At 42.9% G+C, this 26,023-nt stretch overlaps 1 protein-coding gene across 3 annotated transcripts in view; it reads left to right on the top strand.

The window, feature by feature from the left end:
• SFMBT1 (Scm like with four mbt domains 1) overlaps window positions 1-26,023 on the top strand; it is a 137,897-nt gene that overhangs the window by 93,735 nt on the left and 18,139 nt on the right. For all 3 annotated transcript variants that reach the window (XM_038772025.1, XM_038772026.1, XM_038772027.1), the window contains 6 exons: window positions 4,839-4,921; window positions 10,200-10,326; window positions 12,931-13,044; window positions 14,874-14,916; window positions 16,084-16,133; window positions 24,482-24,621. In XM_038772025.1, the coding sequence (XP_038627953.1) occupies window positions 4,839-4,921; window positions 10,200-10,326; window positions 12,931-13,044; window positions 14,874-14,916; window positions 16,084-16,133; window positions 24,482-24,621 (557 nt within the window). The remainder of the gene's footprint in view (window positions 1-4,838; window positions 4,922-10,199; window positions 10,327-12,930; window positions 13,045-14,873; window positions 14,917-16,083; window positions 16,134-24,481; window positions 24,622-26,023) is intronic.

Here is a 26,023-nt window from a genome sequence, read left to right as displayed (position 1 = left end):
TAAAAGAAATCATTTTAGAGAAAAAATCTTCAACTATTTAAAACTCGCGTGAATGAGAACAGGAAAGCTGAACTATAAGTCAGGAAAATCCAGGAACTTAAGTGAACTAGAAGAGGGTGAAGCATGTTACTAGGGATGCCCACGCTATTAGTAAAAGGTTCCTAAACTACTGTATTTCCTCGCGTACTTGTGTCTGCTGCACAGTCTTGGCCCCTCTCACTCCCCCACCCCAGATGTTTGAGGAAGAAATAAAACATATGTTTTCTAAGCAGCAATAGTAACTCACACTGGGGTACAAAGAAGGGTAGGGTCACTGCCTATTGGATACTGGCTCAAGCGCTAAGCGTTCTTTTTTGAAATGTGCAGGCAGGCCAGTATAAGGGAGAGGAGCTTACTTTAATTCATTGAGCACCTATTGGAAAGCACAGTGACCTACTGGAAACAGACTGGGTCTGGGTGTCAGAGGACCTGGATTCTAGTGCTGGCTCTTCCACCTGCCTCCTGCACGACCTTGGGCCGGTCATCTAACTTCTCTGCACCTCAGTTTCCTCATCTGTAGAATGGGGATTCAGTCCATATTCACTTTCCTACTTAGACCTTGAACCCCGTGTAGGACAAGGACACTGTTCATTCTACATGGACTGTGTCTAACCCAATGCTTAGTACAATGCTTGGCATGAATACTGTTATTATTGTATGTAAAACTTCTTTCCTCATTTTTTTTCCCCTGCTTCCCTTATTGTTAGACTTCATTTTCCCATATAATAGCCCCTCCCCTGTTGGAGTTACAGAAATTATGCCCAAAGTGGGTCAATTATGCAGGAAGCTGGCTAGGGAGTCATTGGGGTCATTTGATAGTCACACTGTGAAAGGTGAACTCCAAGATGAAAGGGGGAGGCTGGCATGATTCTGGAAAGATCTTGTTGCCATTCTCTATAATAATTAAAATAGTAATAATTAATTACCTAAGAGTTAGGGATATCTGGGTCCCATTTCAAATTCAGGGATGACATTCAGGAGGGTCGGAAATGGGTTCTAGGCTTCCCCTTATGCCCCTGCAGCTCCAGATTCTAGGAGGTGATTCATTTTCGGTCTGTTCCTTCCCAGAGCCTGGAGCAGCCAGGGAGTGAGGGGTAAGCATGAATAACCAATAAGCTTTTTCACATCTAAAAATATGTTGAATGAATTACTAACACTGTATGTGAGAGTTGGCTGTAATTGATTTGAAAACACATTTGGCATAGTAGCCTCTTCACTGTGGATGTGTCCCCAATTTACAAGGCAACAAGCCAGAAAATATTTGATGACAATTAATGATGTGTATCTGTATCCATAGTTTTAAAGCGGAGTTCCAATTCACCCCGGGCACCAGGCTGAGAATTATTACCCTACAATCTCTGCATTACATGTCTTGGTTTGATTAGTTTGACTAGTTGCCTTTTCTTAAACCCTGACCCCCTGCATTGTTTTGAGGGGTTCCAGAGAGCAACTTTTATTGGTTTTACTTGTCTTCCTTTAAAAAAAAAATTAAGAGATGTATTTAAGTATCAGAATTCTTTCAGAAATCATAGCAAGAATCTTTGCTTTTCAAGTCAGATTGGTCCCTTAATAATCTCTTAGTTCAAATTCCATTTGCTCTTGTAATAATAATAATAGTAATAATAATAGTAAGTGAATACTGTGTGCCAAGCACTGTGCTAAGCACTGGGGTATCTGCTGTACAATCAGGTCAGACACAGTCCTTGTCCCACATGGGGCATACAGTTTAAGGGGGAGGGAAACAGGTATTTAAGATCGGGTGATTAAAATCCAGGTTTAGCTCAGTTTCTATGCTTCAGAGTAGTGTGCTTTAAAGAAAAAAAGGTAACAGTCACAAGATCATAGAGATGACTTACCTTAGAAAAGCCCCAAGGGGCCCACCGTTTGATTATATTACAGGAGATATATCATGCAATGTTTCTTTCTGGTCAACCTGGGGAGAAGTGACTCTAGTAAACTGACATCTGGTGATTTTGACATCTGTCAACATGTTTTGTTGTCTGTCTCCCCCTTCTAGACTGTAAGCCTGTTGTTGGGTAGGGACCGTCTCTATACGTTGCCGACTTGTACTTCCCAAGCGCTTAGTACACAGCTCTGCACACAGTAAGCGCTCAAGAAATAAGATTGAATGAATGAATGAATCTGACCCCAAAGTTGGGGGCAGTAGAGAGTTGGATTTGGGTGCCACACTTGCTTTTTTTGAAAGTGGTATTTGTTAAGTGCCTTCTTTGTGCCAGGCACTGTACCAAGTGCTGGGATGGTAAATACAAGCTAATCAGGTTGGACACAGTCCATGAACCACATTGGGCTCACAGTTTTAGTTCCCATTTTTCAGATGGTTAACTGAGGACAGAGAAACCAAGTGACATGCCTTAGGTCACACGGCAGACAAGTGACAGAGCTGGGATTAGAGCCCAGGTCCTCTGACTTCCAGGCCTGTGCTGTGTCCACTAGGCAATGCTGCTTCTTCTTCAAACCCGCCTTCCTTACTACCCCTTGCTTTTTCTTAAAAATAACACAGATGAACCCTGAAATTTCCCCTTCCTTCCCATCCCCCATCATTCTCTTCTGTGGTAGGGCAAAGCCTCACCAGATTTATATTATAGATATGATATATATTGAAGAATATGTAATATATCGCTCAAGCAATCAGTGGCATTTGAGCACTTCCTTTGTGAGGAGCACTGCACTGTTTGGGAAAACGCAATATAATAGAGCTGGTAGATGTGATCCCTGCCCACAAGGAGCTTACAGTGGAAGGGGGAGACAGATATTAAAATAAATTACAGATAGGGGAAATAGTGGAGTATGAGGATATTTACATAACGACTGTGGGGCTGCATAACTACTTCTTTAAAGCATTTTTTCTTACCCTTCCTGTTTGCGGGTGCCTCCTTTGAGTTCGTCACATGGCCTTTGAATCCATTCTCTTCATGTATCCCGCTCAGCAAACCTACGTTGCTATGAGTATTGCCTCAGTGCTGGTGAACTGATTGCTTTCCAGGCCCTTGTTAATCATAATCTTTCATGCCGTGTGATGGTGATAAATGGGTCATCGATGATTCATTCATTCAATCGTATTTATTAAGCACTTACTGTGTGCAGAGCACTGTACTAAGCGCCTGGGAGAGGACAATGTAACAGTAAACTAACACATTCCCTGACCACAATGAACTTGCAGTCTATAGAGGGAGACAGACATAAATAAATAAATTACAAATACGTACATGGTATTTAAGTGCTTACTATGTGCCAGGCACCGTACTAAGCGCTGGGATGGATACAAGCCAATCGGGTTGCCATATAGAAAGTTGGATACCATTACGGTTTGATATAGAGCTTGATGCCCCATTATGATTGCACTGTCAATTTGCCAAAAGCCGTACTGTCTTTTTACATTCCGTCTTCTGGGTTCTGTCTCTTGATGTGTCGTTGGAGAGTGTCGTTGCCTAGGTAGCAAATTTATTGACATGGCGTAGTGAATAGAGCACAGGCCTGGAAGTCATAAGGTCATGGGTTCTAATCCCAGCTCTGCCACTTGTCTGCTGTGTGACCTTGGGCAAGTCACTTCACTTCTCTGGGCTTCAGTTACCTCATCTGGAAAATCGGGATGGAGACTGTGAGCCCCAGATGGGACAGGGACTGTGTCCACCCAAATTTGCTTGTATCTACCCCAGCACTTTGTACAGTGCGTGGCACGTAGTAAGTGCTTAGCAAATAGCATAATTATTATTATTAATTATTATTAAGTTCTGGATGTCTGATGGTTTTGTGTAGGATTTCCCAGCTGCTGACTGGTCTTCAGATTTCTTAGCAGTCCATAGGGTTGTGTCAAATCTGCAAAGTGATTGCTAATCACTTGCATGTCTTCTGGTGTATGCATCTCTAATGCAGTCATTGTCAGTATATAGCAGTTCCTGGATGCCTGCCTCAAAGACTTTTGATGATGCTTGTAGCTGTCTATTGAGGTGGAAGAGTTTTCTGTGGCATTCTGATTCCAGTGCCCTCATTCCATCCTCAAGCATGGTGGTATAAAATCGACTGAAAAAGCCCCTTTCATTCTAATGATGAACAGGAAAGTGTCAGAAACCTTCCACTGAGTCAACCAACTGTACCATCATGAGGTAGCCTAAAGATCTCAGTGAATTTCTGAGGCAGATTACTAATTACCACGGCTCTGGTCTCTCGATACTGTCAAATAGTTTTATGCAGTTTATGAAAACAGTAGAGGTTTTGGGGTTGCTCCCTGCACACTTATTGTATCTGTCATAATATAAAGATCATATCTGCTGGGTTTATTTTTGGCGTAAAATTGTGTTGGGATTCAGGTAGTGCATAGTTAACGCTGCTGTTCGATAAGGAAGGATCCTGACTAGCATCACTGAAGAGTTCAGTATCAGAACTACTTAACTCGGGAATTTAGATTCCTGTTGGGAGCCCTGTACAGATGCATACAGTAAGCACTCAGTAAATATGATTGACTGATTGATTGAGCCACTCTCAGTCTTTCTGCATCTAAAAGTGTAGTAAGTGATCCATTTTAGAACCAAAAGTTTTGAACACTGGATATTGCACCTAGAGGCATCTCTTTTGGCAGACATGTGTCTGCGTAGCACTTGGGTGCATGATAAAAAGGACTAATTGTAGCTTTTAGGACATTAATTCATCTGGGTGCAGTTGATAATATTGAAATGGTGGTATTTATTAAGCCCTCCCAAGATGCCAAGCACCATGCTAAGTACTGGGATAGATATAAAGTGTTCATTTAAAAATATATGGGCTTTTTTCCCCTGGTCTAGGTTACCCCACCCAGGATTTTGATTGGGCGGACTACCTCAAACAGTGTGGTGCTGAAGCTGCTCCCCAGAGCTGCTTTCCTGTGGTAAGCATTTCTCTGTTAGCAAAATTCTCCTTCTTGTAACTGACTTGCAAGGATGCAGCCAACCATCTTCAGTCAGTGTTCCTCTTACTTGGTGTGAAAGTGATTCCAACTCCAAAATATCAATAGTCACCTAAACTCTTTGATCCATATTTAAGCCACCGTTGTTGTAGAAGTGGAATCATCCATAGAAGTATGAAGTTGATAAGACACTTTTTGAGAATTTTATTTAAAATGAATCTAGTTAAATCTAGTTTCTTATGTCATCAGTAGAGTCATATCAATTAAGGCAGTGACTTTGTAGGTCTTGGAGATTATTTTATTCAACCTGAAACAAATGGCAAAATGTTAAATGGAAGAAAAATTAATGTGGATACGCTCTTTAGAAAGCCTTTTTATTTCATATACCTATGTGCGCTGTTTTTACTCTGGGTTCCACTGTTTCACAGCATCGTGAAAATCCACCCTCTCCTTTCCATCCAAGTTGCTACTATGCTGATCCAAGCACTTATTCTGTCCCTCCTTGACTAAAGCATCCACCTCCTCGCTGACCTCCCTGCCTCCCGTCTCTCCCCACTGCAGTCCACACTTCACTCTGCTGCCCAAATCATTTTTCTAAAGAAAAAAGAAAAGTTTAGTCCACGTCATCCCACGCCTCAAGAACGTCCAGTGTTGTCCACTCATCTCCACATCAAACAGAAGCTCTTTACCACCAGCTTTAAAGCCCTCAATCAGCTCTCCTCCTTTCACCTTACCTCACTGATCTCCTATTACAGCTCAGCCCACACACTTTGCTCCTCTAGCACCAGCTTGCTCACTGTGCTCCATCTTATCTATCTCGCCGCCGGTCCCTTTCCCATGTCCTCCGTCTCTCCTGGAATGCCCTCTCCCTCCATATACACCAGACCACCACTCTCCCCACCTTCAAAGCCTTATTAAGGTTACGTCTCCTCCTAGAGGCCTACCCCAATCCAGCCCTCTCCTCCCCAACTCCCTCTCTCTTCTGCATCATCTATGTACTTGGATCTGTACCCTTTGGAAACTTGGTATTTACCCTACCTCAGCCCCACAGCACTTATGTACATGTCTTTAAATTATGTATATTAATGTCCATCTCCCCTTCTAGACTGTAAGCTCATTGTGGGCAAGGAACATGTCTACCAACTCTGTTATTTTGTACTCTCCCAAACGTTTAGTACAGTGCTCTGCACACAGTAAGAGCTCAATAAATACCATTGGTTGACTGATTGACTCAAGGAATGGATTCCGAGTGCATTCCTCATCATTGAAGAACCCAGGACTCCCGAATTCCGGTCTTTTTACTCTATCACACTGCCTCCCTGTGTAGACAGTTGTGACAGGCCTGTACTTCAAAGGGGCTGAAACCACCTATATGATTCCCCTGTGTCTGTGCCAAACTGGACTTGTATCTCATATGCCTCAGAACCTTTTCTGAACCCATCTCATTGAGGAGTTTATAAATTTGTCTTTCAGTGTGTGATATTTCAGTTTGCCGGACTAGGGCGACCCAAATTTTCAGGCTCTTCATCAGCACCAACACAATGGCTTGAAAGATTTTTCCGGTACCAGGATTGGGAACCATTTGGCATTCTAGTACAACCAGTTATTGCTGTGAGGGAAAAAGGATTTGGGATGCTCAAGATATATAGTGTACCCAAGTATTTCTTTTTAAAAAGATAGAAGCATTGTTTACTAACAAACCGAATCAGTTTTAGGGGCAGGTGAAGCGGGCCTTGGGTTCCGGAAAATCAGAACCATCATCTTCGCCCTATGTCACCGCCTTCCTGCACCGTGTCTAGGGTTGTGTTGGACCATGGAACCTATGGCTCCTGGTTCAATCTGGAGAGAGAAGGTTGCCTAAAAAATGAAACTACTTGAGAAACGGGTAGTTTCACTCTTAACTGTACTTTTCCTTCACACATAGTCCTGTCTCCCTCCAACTCCCTAAACCAGAGTTACAAAATTAGAGAAATAAAATGACTACAGCAGTTAAATCAATCAGTTGTATTTATTGAGTGTTTACTGTGTGCCGAGCACTGTACTAAGCACTTGGGAGAATGCAATACAACAGAGTTGGTAGATATGTTCCCTGCCCACAGGAGCTTCAGCATTCAAGTACCTCTAATAAACACTGGTATGAGAAATAAATTAGTTGTTCTCCTGTAGACCTTCTCTCAGTATTAAGCTTCTCTTGCCATGTTTTCAATCATTCATTCATATTTATTGAGTGTAATGTGTGCAGAGCACTGTACTAAGTGCTTGGGAAAGTACAGTTCAACAATAAACAGTGACATTCCCTGCCCACAACAAGCTTACAGTCTAAAGCAGGGGGGAGATAGACATCAATACAAATAATTACAGATATATACAAAAGTGCCGTGGGGCTGGGAGGGGGGAAGAGCAAAGGGAGCAGGTCAGGGCAGAAGGGAGTGGGAAATGAGGAAAAGTTTTCCTGACTTCAGTTTTCCTGAATTCATGTGGTTTCTCCAGGCCTCTCTTGGTCTGGGGTCTCAGCCTCTCCCTTGGCATGGCAAAGCGACACATGGCCTAAGCAGCCATTTTGTAAAATGCCCCACTGATAACGTCTTAGCCGTGCCCTATCTTCTCCAATATTGTTCTCAATTAGCCCCAAGTCCCTCAAGTCCTATAGGTGAAATTAAGCCTTCTGGTTTGTTTTGCTTTGCCTGCTGGATGACTGCATCACCTGTACTGACTTAATTAAGGTCATGAAAATTGCTCTCATGACAGGAACCTCTTAAACTGTTGGTTTCCCCTGTAACTGGTATTATGCCTGGCTGACCTTGCAAGCATTGCATTCACATCTCTTTGGTGTGGTTCTGCCCTTGCTTGTCAAGAGGTAAAAACTTTTTCTTCATTTCTTTTTTTTAAAATCCAGGTCTGCATTAGCACCCACCATAGAAACAAAGCATTTTCAATGAGTTTTCATCATCTTTATTAATGATTCTATTGAGCCACTCCTGTGTGCAGAGCACTTGGGAACCTACAGTAGAAACAGAAGACCTGGTTCCTTTCATTTGTTCATTTGGTCATATTTATTGAGCGCTTACTGTGTGCAGAGCACTGTACTAAGCGCTAGGGAGAGTACAATGCAACAATAAACAGATACATTCTCTGCCCACAATGAGCTTACAGTCTAGAGGTGGGGAGACAGACATTAATACAAATAAATTAATTATAGTTACGTACATAAGTGCTGTGGGGCTGGGAGGAGGGAAGAACAAAAGGAGCAAGTCAGTGTGACGCAGACAGGAGTGGGAAAAGAGGAAAGGAGAGGCTTAGTCAGGGAAGGTCTCTTGGAGGAGACGTGCCCTCAGTAAGGCTTTGAAGGTGGGGGAAAGTAATTGTCTGTCAGATTTGAGGAGGGAGGGCGTTCCAGGCCAGAGGCAGGATGTGGGCGAGGGGTCGGCAGCAAGATAGGGGGAGATTGAGGCACAGTGAGAAGGTTAGCATTGGAAGAGCGAAGTGTGCAGGTTGGGTTGTAGAAGGAGAGTCCTTAAGGAGGTTGCAGTTCAATAGGGAAAACTAGGTACAGTTGAAATAGGGAAAAATTGGTACAAATGGCAAACGTAAAATATGAATAAGGGTATAAGGTTATAGCATGAGATGATAAACATAGAAGTCTTGTCTTATGCTGTCGAGTCATCTCCAACCCATAGCGACGCCATGGACACATCTCTCCCAGAATGCCCCACCTCCATTTGCAATCGTTCTGGTAGTATATCCATAGAGCCGGTAGTTATAATAGGTGTATTTGCCTTTCATGCTTGAAGAAGACACTTCTGATGGGGAAATTTGTGTTTGGGTGCCTGTGTGGCTGAAAGAGACCAGTGCGGGACCCACAGTCTGGACCGCAGTGTACACTTAAAACGACTCTTTTTTTGTTTTTCAGTTGGGTTTAAATACAATATACACTTGAGTGCTAGAGGTGGGTGATGGGAAGATATGATCAGGGAAGGTACTGAGTAATCAGGGCACCCCTTTGGTAGGAGATGGCTTTTTAGAAAGCTTTGCAGCTGGAGTAGAAAGTGATCCTAAAGATGTATGAGAGGAGGGAGGGAGTTCCATGCAAGAGGAAAGGAAAAGGAAGGCCCTACTGAGCCCCCAGGCTGAGCCCCCTCCTTCCTCTCCCCCTCCTCCCGCTCTCCAGCCCCCCCGCCTTACCTCCTTCCCTTCCCCACAGCACCTGTATATATGTATATATGTTTGTATGCAGTTATTACTCCATTTATTTATTTATTTTACTTGTACATATTTATTCTATTTATTTTATTTTGTTAATATGTTTTGTTTTGTTCTCTGTCTCCCCCTTCTAGACTGTGAGCCCACTGTTGGATAGGGACCGTCTCTATATGTTGCCAACTTGTACTTCCCAAGCGCTTAGTACAGTGCTCTGCACACAGTAAGCGCTCAATAAATACGATTGAATGAATGAATGGATGAATGAATGAATGAATGAAAGAATTGGGTCTAAGACGGGAAAGTTGAGAGCGGTAGAAGGTTAGCTTAGGAGTGAACAGTGCAAGCTGGGGTGTAGTGGAAAAAGAGTGAATATGTAAGAAGAAGACAGCTGGACCCTTAAGTCCAGTGGGAAGGAGGTTTTGCTTTATGCCAGGAGAAATGAGTAGCCTTTGGAGGTATTTGAAGAGGGGAGTGATGCATTGTGAATGGCATTTTAGAATGATTTGGTCAGCCATATGAAAAATGGGGAAAGGCTTGAACCAAGAAGACTAGTAAGGGAGCTGAGAAGTGATGACAGTTTGAATCTGGGTGGTGGCCGTGAGGTGGAGAGGACGGGGAGGAGCCGGGAAATATTGTGGAGGACAAACCAGCAGGACTGAATGAGGGAAGTAATAGTTGGAGGGGAAATCATTCATTCAGTCGCTTTTATTGAGGGCTTATTGCGTGCAAAGCACTGTACTAAGCGCTTCAAAGATTACACCAAGTTTATGAGCTTCTGGAGCTGGGAGGAGAGTGGTGTAGATACAGATGGGAAAATTAGGAGGAGTAGGTTTAGGAGGGAAGATGAAGACTCTGCAAGGGCTTAATTTCAAAGTATTTAATTATGTCACAGTGCACCTTCTTGATATGTAAAATGATTTTAAGTTTCTGTCCGAAGATAAGAAGCTGCCTTGCATGGAAAACATGTTTTCCATAATATGTACCCACTGTTAGTTCGTTGCTTCAATTCTAAGGATATTATTGTGCCCAAGTGGAATTTCTTCATTGGACTTTCCTCTAGCCAATTTCTGATCATGGATTTAAGGAGAACATGAAGCTTGAAGCCGTGAACCCTATTGACCCTGAAGAAGTATGTGTGGCTACCGTTACAATGGTTAAGGGTTCCTACCTGTGGCTTCAGTTGGAAGGTAGGTATCACTCTGGAAGGCCTGAAAAGTTTGGTCTGTGTCCCTTTTGACCACATTGTTTTTGTTTATTTTTTTGAAGTAGTTTTTAGTTAATATTGCTTCCTTCAGGGAGGTGAAATGAGTCACAGAGAGAGTTCCAGGTTCCAAACTAACTTGATTGAAGAACTAGAATTCAATGTCAAGCATCCTAAATAATCTCTAAATTCAAATTTGGGGCAAAATCCAGCAATATAATTGGCTTCTTGTGCTCATCTGGGGAATGAGTTGGGGAGGAGGGGAATATGATGCAGCTGGGAGTAGTTGGGTGGGTTGGGGAGGCCAGGGACTCAGGTCACCTGGGTTCTAATAATAATAATAATAATAGTAGTATTTGTTAAGTGCTTACTAAGTGCAAGGCCCTGTACTAAGCACTGGGATGGATACAAGCAAATCAGGGTGGACACAGTCCCCATTCCACATGGGGCTCACAGTCTTAATCTCCATTTTACAGTTGAGGTAATTGAGACACAAGGAATTTAAAAGACTTGCCCAAGATCTCACAGCAGACAAGTGGCAGAGCCGGGATTAGAACCCAGGTCCTTCTGACTCCCATGTCCGTGCTCTATCCACTAGGCCATGCTGCTTATAATTCCGGCTCTGCCACGTGCCTGCTGTGTGACCATGGAAAAGTCACCTCACTGCTCTGTGCCTCATATCTGCCAAACTAGCACACTTCCCCCCTTCAAAGCCCTACTGAGAACTCACCTCCTGCAGGAGGCCTTCCCAGACTGCACCCCCCTTTTCCTCTGCTCCTTCTCCCCTCCAACCCCTCCCTCTGCTCTACCCCCTCCCCGCCCAACAGCACTTGTGTGTCTTTATTATTCTATTTATTTTATTAATGATGTGTATAAATCTATAATTCTGTTTATCTATTTTGATGCTATTTATGCCTGTCTACTTGTTTTGTTTTGTTATCTGTCTTCCCCCTTCTAGACTGTGAGCCCATTGTTGGGTAGGGATTGTCTCTGTCTGTTACCGAATTGTACTTTCCAAACGCTTAGTACGGTACGTTGCACAGCAAGCGCTCAATAAATAAGATTGATTGAATGAATGAATACTGGATTGAGCATAGGCCTGGGAGTCAGAATGTCTTGGGCTCTAATCCTGGCTCCGAGAGCACGGGCTTGGGAGTCAGAGGTCGTGGGTTCTAATCCCGGCTCCTCCACTTGTCTGCTGTGTGACCTTGGGCAAGTCACTTAACTTCTCTGTGCCTTAGTTACCTCATCTGTAAAATGGGGATTGGTACTGTGAGCCCCACGTGGGACAACCTGATTACCTTATATCTACCCCAGTGCTTAGAACAGTGCTTTGCACATAGTAAGCACTTAATAAATATCATTATTATTATTATTATCTGTAAAATGGGGATTCAGTACCTGTTCTTTCTTCTGCTTAGACTGTGAGCCCCAGGCAGGACAGAGACTTGTCTGACCTGATTATCTTATGTCTAGCCCAGGGCTTACCAGAGTGCATGGCACATAGTTCTCAACAAACACTACAATTAGTATTAACTGCTGAGCGTCTGGAACAGCAGCGGCCCAAATCCATTAAAGTCCAGTATGGCATTTGTGTTCAGCCATGGCCATGTTCCTTTGGCTGGCTCAGTGTGCCACATTCTGATAAGTATCGTGGGTTGCTAAAGCCTGCTTTAGAAACCTTAGAAGGTGGGCATAATGAAGAATTTTCTATTGGAAGATTATCATTCATAAATATTTATTGAGAACCTCCTGTATACAGAGCACTGTACTAGGTAGGGCTTGAGAGAATACAATAAAAATTAAAAATACAGTCCCTGCAGTTGTGAAAGGACAAGTATATATCAAACTATGTGTTTCAGGGTGATTGAATTAGGTGGAAATGATACTTAGGATCCAAGTTTATTCGTAGTGATTTTTATTCCTTCCTGCCACAGAGAACCAGCAAATCAGGCCTGAAATAGTTGAGATAATATTTCCATAGCATGACTCAAGTGAGTTTTAGAAAGGTTCTGCTCCCTATTTAGCACACAGATTATTTTGAAAGTTTGTATGTATTAAGTTTGATATTCCAGAGGATGTAAATATTTGCCAGGCACATCTTGAAAGAAAGAATTTCACTAATTTGTTCTCGTTCTTAGGGGAACAAGCAACTCTTACTCAAAAAGATGGACGACGTTAACTACTGTTTATTCATCTTCTATGTGCAAAAAACCAAATGACTTTGAATTTGTTGCCCAGAACATGGATTTAGATACACCCCCCGACTTGGAGACGAGCTGGCTGAACCATTTCAGTTGGAGTGCTTCTTAGTTTCCCAAGTGTTTCGACTAATTGAATTTCCTATTCAGAATGTGCTTTCAGCCCAACTCTTCTGAATGACACCCACTTTTCAGCTGTGAGGGGCCAGGCGTGTTCCTCCTAATAACGTGGACAGCAGTAAATTGGGTTTTAATGGGAACCTTCCCAATAGAATCCCTTGTCAACTGGATGCAGATGTAGTATGATACTGTGAAATAAGACTTTTGATGAACGCTTTTTTGAGATTTTTTCTTCTCTCCTTCCTTCCCCACTTTTATTTAACCTTTAGGCTCAAAAAAGCCAGTGCCTGAATGCATCGTGAGTGTGGAGTCCATGAATATTTTTCCTGTGGGTTGGTGCGAGACCAATGGATACCAGCTCAGATCTCCTCGCCGAGGATTAGGTACCAGTCCAGTTTTTCTAACCATAGAGGCTGGAAAGCCAAAAACCTGTAAGATTGAACCATTTTGCAGTCACTGCCTATTAGGATAAATCTTTTGACACTGTAGAGGAAAGCTCAAACTACATGCCACAGCAGTAGCTCATCTCGGCTTCAGGCTCTGATTTATAACTTACCGGTTTGAAAGCGGTTGCGTATCTGCCCGAAGGGACTGGGCACGTGTCACTGCAATGTCCAATGAAAAGAAACCACTAAAAATTTTTAACTATAAAATTCTGCCTCCTCTCACTTTCCTTCTCTCTCTCTCTCTCTCTGTCTCTTCTTCAACAAAAACTTGTGGAGTCTCTTCTTAGATGAACAGTAAGTAAAGTGTGGACTTCTAGCTTACACTGAAAGGATGTTAGACTTCTTGTGATGCGGGTGGAGGAGGGAAATTTCTGCCATGATCAGACTGAGCCCTCCTTTCCTATATCGCCCCAGCTGGCTCCTATGATTTTTTTTTAAAAAACCCTTGGATTATACCATCCAGATCAGAGGGTGGCCTATTCTAATTTTAAAAAGATCTACAGGGGAGGAGATTCCACAACCTTTGTTGGTAGCCTGTTCCTGAATTAAACACTGTTAATTAAGATTTCTTTGTGTCTTCTCAAACATACATTCTCATTCGTGCCCCCCCAGTTCATCATTCACTCATATGCTCTTTGTCACACTCTGAGCACATCTTTTCTTCTGGTTTGTTCCTCTCTGGAAATGGAAAACAGCTGGTCAGCATTCTTCTCAAAATAACCCTTCCTCTTCTTGAATCACCTATTAAATCACCTCTTATCTTTATTTTTCTCTTCTAGATTAAACAACCCTAATGCCATTAGCCTTTCCTCATGGAACCAATTTTTCCATCTCTTTAATCATTTTTTAGTTTTTTAATCTCTGGACTTTCCACATCTTTTTTAAAATCCGGTGGCCAAAATTGGATACCATTCTCTAAGTCTCAGACTGAACAATGCTGTCTTTAATGGAAGGATTCCTTCTCAACTATATAGCACATTATGTATTTCCTTTGACTTCAGGAGTAACATTTTTAAACCAACAGCACTATTTTGCTCCTTCATCTTCAGCTTTTGGTCCCCAGATCTTATTCTGACATTCTTATTCATAAGCAGTCAATATCCATCTTGTGTTTGTGCAGGGTTTTGGGGGGTGAGGGGAGCCTGTTGTGCACTACTTTGCATTTGTCCCTTTTGAACATCATTTCTGTTGATTCTGGACCACTTCTGCTGAATTACAAGTACTGTTAATTATTAGAGATTTGGCAAGAGTACATAGGTGAGGTAACCTATTGAACAAGCCAATGCCCTCTAGGCCGAAAATATATCATGAGCAAAGATACACCCAAGAAGGGAGTCATGTTAAAGGCCCATATGTTATTGGCACTGTACGCAAGTCAATCTAAAAATGTCTCTTTCTATGCACTAGAAATATATTATTTAGTATGGAAAAATTTGATATAGGTAAATCTAAAGATAGATGTTTGATCCAAATGCATGGGGGCAGAGGATAGATGAACTGGTGTTGGCAAACCCACTTTGATTTCCCTTGAAGATAAGGGCATATCCTGAATAGCTGCATGTATTATGTCAACATAGTACTGTAGAGAAATATCAGTTTCTGAAGGAGTTAAAGAATTGTATACAAAATGCTTGCACTTAAGAACTATCTTTGTTATTAAGTCTTCCCAGTGATTGGAGTATTTTTAAGTGTTTGGTGTACGATTTGTAGCTTTATTTTGTTGTTGTTTTTTAAATTGGGTAGCAGTTATACTTTTTTTCTTACAGTGAACAAACAGAAGAAAGTGGCAGTGGTTCAACCAGAGAAACAGTAAGTAACACAATGGTATTCCCAGTAATTTGGCACTTAGGGCTTTGGGATGCACAGAAAAATAGTTACTTCAGGGTAGAAATTCCTTGCTTGTGTGTTCATCTTGACTTGAAATGATTTCTAAGATTAAATCTCTATTTTACTTTATGATGGGTTTTATTCTTCCCTTCAAATTACAAACATTTCCCAGAATGAAGTTGGACACAAAATGGCTTTAACCCTCCTTTGAGATTTTATGTCACTAAAAGCATATTTTTTTAGGACTCTAATTTTCCAGGTATATGAATAAAAGGAGGTAAAAATACTAGGAAGGGATTTGTTGGGATGAAACTTAGATTGAAAGACAGGGTAAGTCAGCCAAGCAGTATTTGTAGACTGTCTCCAAGATACTAGGTTTTTGCAGTACAAATTAATAAATAGTCATAGTTCCTGCCCTCCAGGAGTTTACCCTCTGAAAGGGGAGCTGACAGGCATGCAGTCAGCATAAAGATTCAAAAATTACAAGATTGGGTCAGATAAAATTGCCTGTGTTAGTGGGCTGGAGAGAAGGTGTGGAAAATTAGGGAAAATTCTCCAGGTGATGCCTTTGTCCAGGCAAAAAATGCTGGCTACGAAACTGTTGAATTAGAGTAATTTGGAGAAAGAGGAAGAGGCTAGTTACAGAAAGGGGTAGGGAAGGGCCATCCTAGAATCTTGAGGCAGAGGAGGGCGCAGCTGGAGATGGGGGAAAAAATATTTTTTCAAGCCCTAAGAGTCCAACCTCCAGCCAAGTTGATTTTGCAAGAATTAATTGACTGCTGTTTGGTTCGATTAATGGAGTTTGTTCTTTCAGGCTTTTTCTAGTTTTCACATTTGGGAAAGCAAAACTTGTTTTAGTGCCAAATAATTTGTGGAGTTAAAATAATTGGTTAAAGGCAAACAGGATATAACTTTCCACAGATTTCTCTTCACCACCTGTAGAAGCATGCTGTGGTTACTTATAAATTCAGCACATAGTCATTGAAATTTCTGCCTTAATCAGTTTTACTTTCTGCTACCCATACTCTCTTCTGGGCTACACATTTTTGTTGTGAATGAAGAGGGTGGGGGAAAGTAGCAACAAGAGGGTAAAGGCGGGGTTAGGTGTCTTTTATGCTTGTCTTCTCACTTCGTAATTCTGTCTTCAAGAACAGTTCCTGAAGGCCTGAAAAACCAGGAGCTGAATTCCACAGACTCAGGTATGAGCTTGTTTCCTTATTTGTGATCCAAGGGTACAGGAACCATCTTTGTTCTTCCAGGTTACTGTACTTGAACAAAGCCTCTATTTGACCTAAAGGGATTACCTTAATTTCATCAACATATACCTGCTGTGTGCAGAGCACTGTACTAAACTCTTGGGATCATGCAACAGAAACAAAATACTTGGTCTCCTCCCTCAAAGAGCTTGCAGTCCAGTGGGAGAGATGAGCAGATAGAAATTGGCAAACGTTGCAATTGAATTGCAAGCTCCTCAGAGAAAGTGGCTGCATCTCTTACTTTCCCAAGCATCCACTACAATGTTCTTGAGACAGTAGGGGCTCTGTAAGGCCTGGGAGTCAGAAGGTCATGAGTTCTAATTCCGGTTCTGCCACTTGTCTGCTGTGTGACCTTGGACAAATCATCATCATCATCATCAATCGTATTTACTGAGCGCTTACTATGTGCAGAGCACTGTACTAAGCGCTTGGGAAGTACAAATTGGCAACATATAGAGACAGTCCCTACCCAACAGTGGGCTCACAGTCTAAAATCACTTTACTTCTCTGGGCCTCAGTGATCTCATCTGTAAAATGGGGATTGAGCTCGTGAGCCCCGTGTGGGACAGGAACTGTGTCCAATCCGATTTGCTTGTATCCACCTCAGCGCTTAGTACAGTGCCTGGCAAAATGTAAGTGCTTAAATACTACAATTATTATTTTTACTACTAAATGAATGACTAAAAAAGAGCATAGCTACAAATGTTCCAAACCATATTAGTCAGTTAGGTACACACTTGTCTATTCAGGTAGTTATAGTATTTATTACATGCTCACTGTGTGCAGAGTGCCGTGCGGGGAGAAAATACACAGGTGGCAATTAAGCACGGTCCCTGTTCCTCATGGGACTCACAATCTTAAAAGGGGCCTGATGACATGACATGGCCAGAAAGCAGGGTTTAATCAGGGTAATACCTCTTGGAGGAGGATTTTAAAGGTGGAAGGGAAATGGTCTGGCTGATTTTAGAAGTGAAGGAGCTCTGGGTAGTGGGTAAGGTGTTAGCCAGGGGTCAGAGGTGGCAGAGTTAGGAGTGAAGTACAGTTAGAAGGTTAGCGTGGGAGGAGCAAAGAGTGTGACAGGGTGATGTGGGGAAAGAGAGTTCATAGATAAGAAAGCGACAGCTAGTGGAAAGCTTTAAAGCCAATTGTTAGCCCTTTTCAGGAAGAACCATTAGAGGGTTTTGAGGGAAGGGAGTGATGTGTTATGAACATTTTTTAAGAAATTGATTTGAGCAGCTGAAATGTATACAGGGTGGGCTGAAGTGGGCTAAGTCCGGAGGGCTGCTTGTCCTTACAGCACTGGGCTTTGAGCTGGGCACTCAGTTTGGTGTGCGTTCCCTTCTGGAAGATGGGGAGGATGTTTAGGTGGAGCTGGGCATGCCCCATATGCAGCACATGCGCAGGGGCTTCCATGCAAGCGTGATTGGCTATGGGTATCGACGTAGAGCAGTGGATTAGGGCCCTCCATCCCCAACACTAGACCTGGGCCAAGGATGCTCTAGATTGCTCCTCGCCGATGAGGGATATGCAAAGAGCAGGTTTTAAGCCCCAGTCATTATCTTCAACAGTAGAAAACTCTTTTGTCTAGTTGTTCTTTTGTGTTCAAAGATGAGACCATTTATAGTGAAGTAAGTTAGCTCTGGGTGCCACGGGGACAGAAAAGGCTGATAGAGAGCTGACAGTGCCATCTGCCACCTGTGGTTCGTCCCTGGTTCCACTGGTGTTTGCTGTTTGCAGCACCTGGTGCCTTTTTTGATTTTTACTTCTCTGTTTCGTGAGCCTATCAAAGTTTCTGCTCAAAAAGAGCCAGTCAGTGTGGCCACTGTTGTTTCCCATTTTTCTGCTGCAATCCTACATTGCCTGAGGATTCATTTTTCTGTGTACTTAAAATGTTTCTTCTAACCCTTATCCTGGTGCAGGCTGATAGATTACTTGGGTTTTCTTCACACCTATTGTTCCAGAGTGACTGACTGACTGTGCAGTCAGTCAATCAATCAGTTGTGTTGACTGAGTGCTTACTTTGTGCAAAACCCTGTTCTTAATACTTTGGAGAGTATAATAGAAGTAAAACGCAGTGGGAGGAGCCCAGAACAGAGTCAGGAGACTCAGGTTTTAGGTCAACTCCACCATTTACCTGCTGACCTGGAGGAGGTCACTTAATCAATCAATCAATCGTATTGAGCGCTTACTGTGTGCAGAGCACTGTACTAAGCACTTGGGAAGTACAAGTTGGCAATATATAGAGACAGTCCCTACCCAACAGTGGGCTCACAGTCTCTGGGCCTTGGTTTCCTTATCTGCAAAGTAGGAATTAAATACCTCTTCTCCTTCCCCATTAAAATGGGAGCCCTATGTAGCCCAGGGCTGTGTCTCATCTGATTATATTGTATCTACCCAGTGCTTAACACATAGTAAGTGCTTAACAGGTGCCACAATTATTTTCAAGAAGAGTACTGCAAAATGATTTGTGATCATTCACATTGGGGTGTTTTTGGGGTGTGTGTTTGTAGAGCATAGTCGTCAATCAGTGGCATTTATTGAGCGCTTTCTGTGTGCTGAGGGCCATACTAAGCACTTGAGAGAGTACAATACAACAGCACGGGTAGACTCATTCCCTGCCCACAATGCGCTCAGAGTCTAGTCATCCACATGTAGCATTTTTTGACTGTCTTTAAAAGGACGTTGGACATTGCTCAGAGCCTGAGTTGGAAGAATTTCCCAGAGGATAAGAAGCATAGCCAATTGCCAGGGTCCAGGTCCTTGGTTGTATCCTACAGCAAGGCTGCCTAGACTGCAAACTCAATATGGGCAGGGAATGTGTCTGTTTATTGTTGTACTGTACTTTCCCAAACACTTAGTACAATGTTCTGCACACAGTAAGCGCTCAATAAATATGATTGAATAAATAAATTGAACAGGGCCAAACCAACTAGACAGCCCTGTTTTTAAACCATTGGCAAGAGGTAATGGGTCAATCAGTGTAATCAATGTGTCTGTTATATTGTATTCTTCCAAGCATGTGTTCTGCAGTGTTCTGCACACAGTAAGCACTCATTATATACCATTAATTGATTGATTGAATCAGACAGGACATCCCCAGCTCCCACATCACCATTCATGCCATTATGGGTTAGTCTCAGCATCTTGATGAATTTCTTGGGGCAGCCAAATTTACCTTGCCTCTGGTCCTATTTCAGGTCTACTGAGAGGCTTGAATGCTTTTTATGACCTATTAGAACTATATAAGAGATCTTGGTGCTGCCCAATACATTTCTTCCTTATTGGATTCGTTGTGAAGCCCACGTCCACTGTGCCATACTTTGATATGATGTGACAACGTGATTTGATAAGAGAAGGTGTTTCTTTGTAGAAGTAGCAATAGTATTTATGAAATGCTTACTGTGTGCCGAGCACTTTACTAAGCAATGGGAAAGGATACGCAAGTGGGAATTGCACACGGTCCCTGTCCCTTTCTAGGGCATGTTAAATAATAATAAACATGGTATTTGTTAAGCGCTTACTATGTGCTAGGCACTGTACAAGCAAATTGGGTTGCACACAGTCTCTCTCCCACGTGGGGCTCACAGTCTCAGTCCCCATTTTACAGATGAGGTCACTGAGGCACAGAGAAGTGAAGTGACTTGCCCAAGGTCACACAGCAGACAAGTGGCAGAGAAAGGATTATAACCCATGACCTTCTGACTCCCAGGCCCGTGCTGTATCCACTGTGCCATGGTTGTTGCCACCCCTGCCGGATTCCCTTCTTTGTGATGAAGGCAGTTCCATCTTTTATTCTCCGGAGGCACTAAGACATGAGTGGTGTGTAGAAGTCTGTGTAGCCTTGGATCTCCTCAGCTTTGGCATCCCGCCACTTGTCACACAGGTCTCTTATCAATCAGTGGTATTTATTGAGTGCTTACTATGTGCAGAACCCTGTACTAAGCGTTGGGAGAATACAATACAACCAAATTAGCAGACACTTTCCCTGCCTGTAACGAGCTTACAGTCCCTTATAGCTAGATTTGCATGTCATGCTGTAGATTTCTGTGAGATGCTGCAAGGTGTTTTTGAGGCAGTAATGTTTTTGCCGCCAATAGTCTAAATTGTGTTTATCACACAAGCGTGGATGGCTTCAACTAACCAAGTCCAATGTTTTGATGGTGGCCTAGCAGGCATTGTTGCAGAGAAATGCCCATTCCAATAGTGCAAGCTAGAAAATACCACACTGTGTAGAGTGTGGAGAAAACATACTCCTTCTCTGGAGTATGACTCAAGTTTCAGGGAGTGAAATAAATCACCAGCATGTGGAATCAATGAAGACATTGAATGGTTATGTGCCAACAAGTTTTCCAAATTATAATACTCTAAACTGCTGCATCAGTAAATATACGAGGTATGAGAGGGCATCCCTAGAGGGATTCCTCATAGTATATCTTAATCATCCTTCACTTCAGGGAACAAAATGTCAATATAGTTTAGCCTATTTGTCAGAAAGTTAAAAGTCACTAAGGCTTAGAAAAATGACTCAATCACAGTAAGTCACCCAAAATCCTATTGAATCTCTAGTATAGATTGGGTCCTCTGCCAGTGATTTTTTTTTTTTTTAAATGGAGCCAAGTGGCAGCAGAGGAGCAGTGGATGGGAGCGAGGATGATTACAGTGGTGGCAACAGGTTGGGAGTGGGGCTGCCCTAGTACTATCTTTAATTGAAAATGATTCCCTTCATAATTCAACTGTAAAATCGTAACCTGGTTAGAATGTGACTAAAAGTAAGCCCCCCAAATCAAAACCTAAAGACAAATGACCCAGTCTTTCAGAGAAATAGCTGTCACTTGTTTAGCTTGTTATTAAGGGATGGCTCAAGACCAAAGCCAATGGTATTTATCAAGCACTCACTGTGTTCAGAGCAATGTAATAAGCGCTTGGGAGAGTACAGTGTAACAATGTAACGGACACGTTCCCTACATTCAGAATGCTTATTCCACAGACTGTCGCCATGGTTGAAAAGTGTTGCTTCTGTAGCTGTAGGTTAAGTCCATTGAGTCTCAGCTATAGTGTGTACTCTTGGGGAATTGGCATAAGACCATAAGCAATGCTAATACTGGATCAGACCAGAGGAACATTATGATGGTTATCCTCTTTCACACCCATCCCCGTGGGTAAAGTTGTATTATCTAGCGTTCATGCCTTGTCCTTTAATAACCAATTTTGGATCTCTCATCAGTTTACCTCATCAGTTTCTTGAACCTATTAATATTATCTATCTGCATATCCATCCCCATGGTTAGAGTTGTACTATCTAGCATTCATAACTCATCCTTTTGTAATTGACTTTGGATCTCTCATCAGTTTACCTCATCAATTTCTTGAAACTATTAATCTTGTCTGTCTTTGGTTTTGGGGGGGTGTGGTATTTTTTAAGTGCTTACTATGTGCTAAGCACTATTCTAAGCCCTGGGGTAGATACAGGGTAATCAGGTTGTCCCGCATGGGGCTCAATCAACATTTTACAGATGAGGTAACTGAGGCACAGAGAAGTGAAGTAACATGCCCAAGGTCACATAACAGACATGTGCCAGAGCCAGGATTAGAACCCATGCCCTCTAACTCCCAGGCCCGTGCTCTATCCACTAGACCACACTGCTTCCCCATGGTTAGAATCATACTGTCTAGCATTCATAGCTTGTCCTTTAGTAACTGAGTTTGGATCTCTCATCAGTTTATCTCATCAGTTTCTTGAACCTGTTAATATTTTTTGTCTGCACAGCTGACAATGGTAATCAATTCCATGTGTTTAGCACCAGCTGTGGGGGAAAAAAAATATTTTGGTTTGTTTTGAATCAACTCCTTTAAGTTTTGATCCATGTCCCTTTATTTCAGTGACTTGGAATTCAGTGAACAACAATTCCGTGTTTGCCCTGTCTGCTTCCTTTATGATTTGTAGATCTCTCAGCCACTATCTCGCTAATCAGTAACTCAACCAGATTTACTGAGCACTTATTGTGTGCATAGCACTGTACTAAGTGCTTGGGAGAGTACAATACAAGAGGTGGTAGACATGTTCCCTGCCCACAAGGAGTTTTAGAGTCTAAAGGGTGAAAAAGGCATTAATATAAATGCACAACTTATGGATATATGTACATAAGTCCTGTGGGACTGAGGTGGGGTGAATATCAAGTCCTTAAAGGGGTACAGATACCAGCGCATAAGCTATGCAGAAGGGAGAGGGGAGTCAGGGAAAAGAAGGTTTAATCAGGGAAGGCCTCTTGGAGATGTACTTTGAAGGAGGGGAGAGTGGTGGTCTGGCATATATGGAAGGAGGGACGTGGGAAAGGGGTTGATGGTGAGACAGACGAACAGGGTACAGAGAGCAACACTGGTGCTAGAGGAGCAAAGTGTGTGCAGGCTAGGCTTTAGAAGGAGATCTGTGAGGTGAGGTAGGAGGGGGCAAGCTGATCGAGTGCTTTAAAGCCGATGGTAAAGAGTTCCTGTTTGATGTGGAGATGGATGGGCAACCACTGGAGGTTCTTGAGGAGTGGGGCGACATGGTCTAAACTTTTTTTTTTTTTTTAGAAAAATGATCTGAGCAGCAGAGTGAAGTATGGACTGGAGTGGGGAGAGACTGAAGAGATCTAATCTTTTCAGTCTGTCTTCAGACAGAAGCTGCTCCCTTCTCCTGCTCATCTTGGTTGCCATTTTCTGTACCTTTTCCAGCTCTGTTATGTCCTTCCTATGGTGTAGCAGCAAGAATCACTTGCACTATTCCAGTTGCAGGCGTACCATGGTTTTATCCAGTTGCAAAATTCTGCCTTTTGTTTTATTTCCTAAATCCTACCGGATGATGCCCAGCTTTTTTGGCTGTTGTAGCACAATAAAGCAGTGTTATTGGCCAGTGTAATAATAATAATAATTGTGGTATTTGCTAAGCGCTTACTATGTTCCAAGCACTATACTAAGCGCTGGGGTGGGTACAAGCAAATCCATTTGGACACGGTCCCTGTCCCACATGGGACTCACAGTCTCAATCCCCATGTTACAGGTGAGGGAACTGAGGCACAGAGAAGTGAACAGAGCACACACGTGGCGGAGCTAGGATTAGGACACATGATCTTCTGATGCCCGGGCTCTCTCCCCTACACCATGCATCTCTTGTAATCTCATGTAGCGTATGCCTTTCGGGTCATGTTTCTGTGTTCGGTAGGCACTGATAGTGTCATCAGAAGTCACCTGGAACATAAGGTGCCTCACTGAGTTCCAAGAGAAGCGAGCGAGGGCTTCTAGTTTCCCAGTTACATGACCTAGATTGTCCCAGGGTATCCCAGTCTTAACTGGACCCCTGCGATGGTTACACAGTGATGAAAATTGTCCTAGACTGCAGGGAATAGAATGTATTTGGCACACCACATTCAGCTCCAAGTGTGGACCTTCTGCCGACTCCAGTCGCATCTTTCTCTCCCTTTAAGCCTGGAGTCAGCATGAGAAATAGCATGGCGTAGTGGATAGAGCACAGGCCTGGGAGTCAGAAGGTCACGGGTTCTAATCCAGGCTCCGACACTTGTCTGTTGTGTGGCCTTGGGCAAGTCACTTCACTTCTCTGTGCCTCGTTTACCTCATCTGTAAAATGGGGAGTGAGACTGTGAGCCCCACATGGGACAGGGACTGTGTCCAATCTAATTTGCTTGTATCCACCCCAGCACTTAGTACAGTGCTTGGCACATAGTAAGCGCTTAACAAATACCATAATAATAATTATTATTATTGTGGAGCATTATCTATTATAAAGGCCTAAAATTGTGGTAAAGCTAAAGTCTGGGGGGGAGCACGTTCAGAATGTCATCGCTATTCTAAACTTGAATTTTGACCCGAGCTCTGAGTTTAGTACTATTTTTTTTATGGTATTTGTTAAGTGCTTACTCTGTGCCAGACACCTTACTAAGTGCTGGTGTAGGTACATGTTAATCAGGTTGGACACAGTCCCTGTCCCTCATAGGGCTCCCAGTCTTCATCCCCATTCTACAGATGAGGTAACTGAAGCCCAGAGCAGTGAAGTGACTTACACAGGGTTGTACAGCGGTCAAGTAGCAGAGCTGGGATTGGAACCCTGGTCCTTCTGACTCCCAGGCCCATGCACTATCCACTAGGCCACACTGTTTCTTTTTGGCCACTACCCAAGCAACAGCCATCAGGCCCGAGGTGGATAGAGTGCAAAAAGCCGGGAGCCCAGTGGCCTGATCCTTGGACGTAGAAATGACACTGCTTATTCTGAGTATTTGCTTGTCTTTGTTTTCCAGTTGTAGTCAATGGAAAATATTGCTGCCCAAAGATCTACTTCAACCACCGGTGCTTCTCAGGGCCATACCTCAACAAGGGCCGAATCGCTGAGCTGCCACAGTGTGTGGGACCTGGAAACTGTGTTCTTGTCCTAAAAGAGGTAAGGAGCAGTAGAGGCCCGAGGTTCTTATCAGGAATTGGGAAGCGTTCCTGCAGAATGTGCGTGTGTGATCCTGGTGAACAGTGGACTCGTAAATATTTGTAGAAAAACCATCCACGGATTCCCTTTCTCTTCTAAGACCAGAGCAGAAGCTTCCTTGTCTCTATTTTTGCAGAGATTTCAGTCACGTGATCCGTCTTGCAGTCCTGGGTAGAGTAAATAGTATCATTTTCCATTCTCAGAACTATCTGGCGTGTTTATTGCTTCAGTATTGCTTATTGCTACCACACAAGTAGCCCAAACTTTTTTTCAGGGGTGCAGAATTTGAAGTGAAACTTGAAAAATCAAATCCCTTTTGTCTGGATGACTACAGTGACTGAATACAACCTCGTTACTCTGAAATGGAGAGAAACCAGAGCTTGTGCTCCCAAAATAGAGGAAAAAAATCCCAAAAAAGTGAAAAAGAACCCCTCCTTTAGGTACCACATCAGGGGAAAGCAGCAGGGCAGGTGGAAATTACTTATAACCTCAAACCATTATTCTCAGTCACATGTTAAAGTGCCCAGTAATGTTAAAACTAGATAACCATACCCAGACATAAAGGCAGGGACTGAGAGAGAGACCAGTGGGGAAAGTGAATAAGGGAAAAAAGTCAGTAGATCAGTATCATGCATTAAGTGTTTACGATGGGCTGGCAAAGCACTATACTTAATAATAATAATAATAGTTTTTAAGTGCTTACTATGTTCCAGGCACTGTACTAAGCACTGAGGTAGATACAAGGTAATTGGGTTGGACACAGTCTCTGCCACACATAGGGCTCCCAGTCTTAATCCCCATTTTACAGATGAGGTAACTGAGGCCCAGTGAAGTGATTTGCCCAAGGTCACACAGCAGACAAGTGGAGGAGCCGGGATTAGAACCCATGTCCTTCTGATTCCCAGGCCCATGCTCTTATCCACTAGACCATACTGCTTCACCTTGGCTAAGACATGGTCCCTATCCCACAGGAGCACGGAGAGGGAAGAGATGAGGTAAATGTTAAAAAAAAAAAAACCTAATAAAAATAGCAGTTAATTAGTACTGGTGGGAAATAATCCTTGGACTCCTCTGACAGGGCCATTAGTGGTCCAAACTGCTACAAAGCATCCCAGCATCCTGAAGGTTTTTGTCCACTCTCTGCTCGTGCAAGGGATAGAGTTCTTCCTCTTATTTTAGACAGTTGCTTCTGAGTGAAATGAAATAAGACTCTTGTGCCCAGTTGTCCAGTCTGGGTAGCTTCATTATGAAGAGGAGACTGGGAAATACGTATGGATCTTGCTCTGTGACCATCATTTCCAACTCATTCCCATGTGTGGGTTGCTGGTGGCGTTCATGGGCTGGATTTTTTGAAAAGCTGCAA

This window comes from Tachyglossus aculeatus, chromosome X1 (genome assembly GCF_015852505.1).
Source record: "Tachyglossus aculeatus isolate mTacAcu1 chromosome X1, mTacAcu1.pri, whole genome shotgun sequence".
Taxonomy (NCBI): Eukaryota; Metazoa; Chordata; class Mammalia; order Monotremata; family Tachyglossidae; genus Tachyglossus; species Tachyglossus aculeatus.
This window is presented reverse-complemented; position numbering and strand designations above follow the sequence as displayed.